Below are 5,198 nucleotides of genomic sequence, written 5' to 3' on the forward strand. Positions count from 1 at the left end.
GCTCGGGATCACATCAGCACTTCCAAAGCACCACGCAATACACAAAGATATCATTCACGTGACTTTTTTTCTCTTTTGGCCACTCGTTCATCTGATTTCTATAAATAGTGATGAACGTATATATTGTCTGATTGTGTTGGACTCTATGGTACACATCTATATTGTCTAATTGTTGGACTCTATGGTACACATATATTGTCTGATTGTGTTGGACTATATGGTATTCCATTTTTTTTTCCTAACTGCACGAGTAATAGTTTCTTAGTTGATACTCCCCCTCCTATCCAAAATAAGTGTCTTGGTCTTAATAGATTTCGATTTCCATCATGGTTTACTTAATATGAACTATGGAAATTCCCCAACAACTATGATTGCGGCAAGTATTTCCATCGATTGCTTAATAACTCAAAGGGGCAGGCCAAATAATTTTGATTATCTTTGATCTTTGAATGTGAAATACACATGCATGAAAATACATTATGATGATTCCAAATATTTTACACTGCTGTAACTACTATACACTATATATTGAGACAATGACAGGCAAGCCGGACTATATGTTTAAGTGCCCTCAAATGGGGAATAGGAGCCGAAAAAGTATAACAAGAAACAAGAATCTCCCCTCTGCCCCGAACACATGAAATGAACATAGCTATCACAACAAAACATAGGTTACACACAAATGGCACTATACTCCAGGTGGAAAATTGCTGACTTGTCCTTGTTCCAACCTGTCCTCGCCGTTCACTTTGTACGACATCCGGATACGCATTGCAAGTGGTTTCTGCGTCAAAATCATAACAGAGGCGACAAAGAGAAATCAACCATCGGGGCAGGGCAGAAACAGTAAGTCAAAAACATTGAAGAGAAACCAAATACACTCATTTTGTAATCATGGAATTCCAAGAACCGTGTTCATGTATCAAAAGGTTATTTATGCAGGTGCTGCCATGGTATGACACGCAATCTAGAGTCTAGTCTCTGATAACTTATGGAATAATCGACTCTCTTCTTATAAAAGGACTATTGAACTCTACAGACAATTCACTTCTCAGCCAGCTATGTACATGCTGTCATGCTGGTAACTGGCACATAAATGGAAATGAAGCACAATGCATTATAGGATAGTCTCAGCTGTAAACGGAGCGTAAATTCCCAATGTGGAATGCAATTCAATCAAGTCAGGAAGATGAACCCAAAGTGAAGGATGCAAGTCAAACCTGCCCATGCTGATTATTCGTGACACTGAAACCTTGTGTGACTGAACCCTTTCCATTAGCTGGAACAATGTTACCACTAGCTGGATCAAGTCGCAATTGAATGAACTGCAGTATCGTTTTGGAAAGCATAAGGAACATTCCATCAATATCAGAAAATATTTTAGCCTTTAGTCAATAAAACAAACAAAGAAACAAGAATGCACCACAATTTTAGGCTATATTTCCTTGACCAAGGGAACATGATGTTACCTTTGGAACAGCTGCCTGAAAAACGAAATCTGTATAATTGCTAGATGTCAAATTTGTAAAAGTGGCATGGATGATAGTCTCTTGCGGCTTTCCAGGCTGTTTTCTGATATCAAAGGTGATCTTCAAAGTTGCACTCTGGAAAGCCGTTATTGACGGACGAGTATCTTCAAGTCCTGCTCAAATAGAATTTTTAGAAACATTGACATATCATGGTCAGCTCTTCCTTGCAAAACTCTAAAACTAAACTTACCAGAAACGGACGTACTTGGTGACAAACCATCGAGCAGATCCACAGCTTGAGGTGCAGCAATAGTGGATTTCGTTCCTGAGGCACAAGTGTTACATTTTGGCACTGGCGATAAAAAGATAGAGGAAGCAACTAGTACTGTTAGCATCAACCAAACTAACCAGAAATAGATGCACTTGATGACAAACTGCCGAGTAGATCCATAGGTTCGGGTACAAGAGAACCAACTTGAGGTGCAGCAGAAACAGGTTTTTTCTCTGTTATACAGAAGTGTTAGACAGATCAGTAATGGCTACAAAAATAGAAAATAAGGTCATTGTTACGATTAGAGTTACTTTTACCTTGGGCTGGAGATGGCAGACCATTCTGTGATAGAGACGATCCCATGGATAGAAGATCCATTAGAATATCTGTGCTTGCAGATGAAGGTGCTCCTGAACAAAACGAAAGGAACTTAGTATGTCTATGGTGAGGATATGAAGTACCATCTAGCTCCATTTACGTCAAGTGAAGCAAAGTAACAAGGCACGTCCATGAGAACAATAATGGAAATGCAAAACAAAATACCTGCAGTTGATAGATTTGTCCCACCAATACCCAAAAGGTCTTGTAGAAAATCACTAGGTGCTGTAGTAGCAGAAGCAGCGGAAGTGGCTGGTGCATCGTCAGAACTTAAATCCAGCAAATCAACTAATGGAGCTACAGCAGGTTTTGCTACACCATTAGGAAGCTTAAGGCCTCCAGGAGTGACTGCTGCAGGCTTATATGCTGGAATAGTTGCTTGTGTGGCACTAGCCCTCTTCACAAGATAAGTAGCTTCATCCAGTACAGGCATGCGTTCAAGCAAAGATGACCTGCACATAACACATTTCTCTAAGGTTAATACCATTCATAAGTACCAGGATAAAAGAGAGTTTATGCAGTAATATTTAGAAGTCCTGTAACCCACCTGATAGACTGATGTCTTTGTATAATGGAACCGAATTCAATTGATCTTTGCTGTAGTTCAAGCACCATATTTTCTTTATTCTGGGCAACTATTTGTTTTATCCTCCTGTTAAAAAGTTAAATCATACGATTTAACATAACAGTAATATAATGTAAGAAGCAGTTGGTAGTAGTTAACGATATTTACATTAACATGCTAAAGCATTTCCAGGTTACAACCTGGTACCACGGCAAGCATCTACAAGATGTGAATTTGTACAGAAGGTAAGTTTGCAGAGATGCCAAAAAGATGAGAAAATTATAAACAAATACACAATGGCAGTAGTATGTACAAAAAGATGAGAAAATCATACACAAATACACCATATGACTACCATAGTGTAGACATCAATACAGCATTACATAGGTTTGCAGTATTCAGAAATTACTGGAAATATTATGGATACAGGAGAACCAAAAGAACAAATTCAAATGGTTCCTTATTAAAAAACATTGCAGCTTTGAGCTAGTATTTTTTTTTAGAAGTTATGCAACTACAGTACTAGGTCAAGTTGAAAGATATCTTACTCCGACATAGATGGAAACCGTGAGGAGAGCTTCAAAAGAGCAACTAGACACATGGACCTAGTTGTCACATCTGGAGAGTAACGGTTAAGACCTAGCTCAACAGCATCTACAGCATCAGATTCTGTTACCTGCACAGGTTGATGTGCTTGGCATGATGTCTGACAACAATACCATAGAAAAATAATACTCCCTCCGTTCCTAAATATAAGGTGTATTAGTTTTTCAAAAAGTCAACTGTTGTCTATGTTTGACCAACTTTACACCAAAATATATAAAGATTTATAATACTAAATATATAAAATGTAAAAATATAGTTCATGATGAATCTAGTAATAATGATTTGGTATTCTAGATATTGATATTTTTGTCTATAAACTTGGTCAAACTTAGAGAAGTTTGACTTTTTGAAAAAATAATACACCTTATATTGAGGAACAGAGGGAGTACTACCAAATGGAATATTAGCCTTGCAAAAGTTCATGGGACTGAGAGCCCACGACCAGAACACTTCACCATTGGATGCTGACTAAGCATTATTAGCACAACTGGCCTTTGAGCCCACTAATCAAGCTTTGTGACCGAAACAAACCATTGTAAAGTTCCGTACATAGTTGCATCCACCTCACAAGCTGTTTTTACCCACAATGCAATTTACTCATCCTAATAAGATTCTCTTGAACTAAACACCAAATGATTAAATGAATGTTTTGCCGAGAAATACTACCAGCAATTATTGAGAGATAGTTCATGAAAGCAGAAAGGAGAATGAAAACAATAATGGGGGATGAAAACATTGTGACATATATGCGCCAGCTATTGAAGTAGGTGAAACTTAAAATTGAGCTGGAAGCTGTCTAGGTAGTTCAGAACATCAAGAATAGCATGGCCTACAAGAATGTGCACTCACTGTGATTGGTGCCTCAGCTTCAAGCATGCCAACATTGTTCACTAGCATTTCACCATATTCACCAATGCACCAAACAGCTACTCTCAGTAAACTTCCCTGCAGTGTAAATATGTAATGTCAACAAGATTACACGTCAGATAGACTGAGATATTAAAATAGATGGAATGGAATGGCATACATTATAAAGAATAAAAACTAAATCCATACCTGTTCACTGTATGCTTGTAAAGCCGTGTATAATGATCTCACTGAGTATCCTTGAAGTTCAGACGCATTGCTTATTACAACAATAAGGGCATGCCACACATCATCTTTCACATGATTTCCAGCCTGTTAATCAATAAAAGTGCAACATGAATTCGAATTTATTTTTATCTATTGGTCATTGAGGAACATTTAACCTGCAGAATTGGAGGTATGTGTTGTTCCATTTGTAGGTGCAAGCATTCATATGCATTCAATAGTATCAACATGAATACATACATTTCCAACAGCCATTATTAGACATTTTATTTCCCAGATGGCTAGACTTTTCTTAGATTTCTAATGATCGTGAACAAGAACAACACACGATTGATGATTCTAGTAAAATCTTTGTCGGCCAACTATTTCAAACTACTTAACCAACAGTTTCGCAATCTAGGCCGCCAAATCATAATCAAACCACTTAACTAACAGGTACCACCAGTAGCCTGCAAAATCAAATTCTCTCTGCGACCTTGATATTCTCATGCAGTATTGTCAATGGTGGTCAATTATACTGATAGTCTGTGATACCCTCACTTGCTAGTCCCGGTGTGTACTATGTGCACAGACTTCTCCATAAAACAGATCGAGAAAGCAACAATGATAGCTAAGTCTTCCTACTAGCTCCAACAACATAGTAACAAAGAAGCTGAATTGCTAATACCAATATGTTCTGGACTGCAAACCTTTCAGATACAAGATAGATCCACTTTTATTTTGGTACTTACCAGGGATAAAACCTTGAACATCTGATCAAGATACCATAACTTTTCTTGAGAAAACCTATTAGATATGCAACCTTGTTAAACGTGCC

At 37.7% G+C, this 5,198-nt stretch overlaps 1 protein-coding gene across 2 annotated transcripts in view; it reads right to left on the reverse strand.

The window, feature by feature from the left end:
* Nucleotides 1–405: 405 nt before the first annotated feature.
* The window catches only part of LOC119323968 (AP-1 complex subunit gamma-2-like), a 12,204-nt gene continuing 7,411 nt past the window's right edge, over nt 406–5,198 (reverse strand). For both annotated transcript variants that reach the window (XM_037597684.1, XM_037597685.1), the window contains 12 exons: nt 5,113–5,167; nt 4,346–4,468; nt 4,139–4,234; nt 3,232–3,359; nt 2,666–2,770; nt 2,284–2,570; nt 2,058–2,150; nt 1,878–1,973; nt 1,720–1,794; nt 1,470–1,642; nt 1,221–1,325; nt 406–784 (listed from right to left, as the gene is read on the reverse strand). In XM_037597684.1, coding sequence (XP_037453581.1) covers nt 689–784; nt 1,221–1,325; nt 1,470–1,642; nt 1,720–1,794; nt 1,878–1,973; nt 2,058–2,150; nt 2,284–2,570; nt 2,666–2,770; nt 3,232–3,359; nt 4,139–4,234; nt 4,346–4,468; nt 5,113–5,167 — 1,432 coding nt within the window. In that variant the 3' untranslated portion in view covers nt 406–688. The remainder of the gene's footprint in view (nt 785–1,220; nt 1,326–1,469; nt 1,643–1,719; nt 1,795–1,877; nt 1,974–2,057; nt 2,151–2,283; nt 2,571–2,665; nt 2,771–3,231; nt 3,360–4,138; nt 4,235–4,345; nt 4,469–5,112; nt 5,168–5,198) is intronic.

This window comes from Triticum dicoccoides, chromosome 6B (genome assembly GCF_002162155.2).
Source record: "Triticum dicoccoides isolate Atlit2015 ecotype Zavitan chromosome 6B, WEW_v2.0, whole genome shotgun sequence".
Taxonomy (NCBI): domain Eukaryota; kingdom Viridiplantae; phylum Streptophyta; class Magnoliopsida; order Poales; family Poaceae; genus Triticum; species Triticum dicoccoides.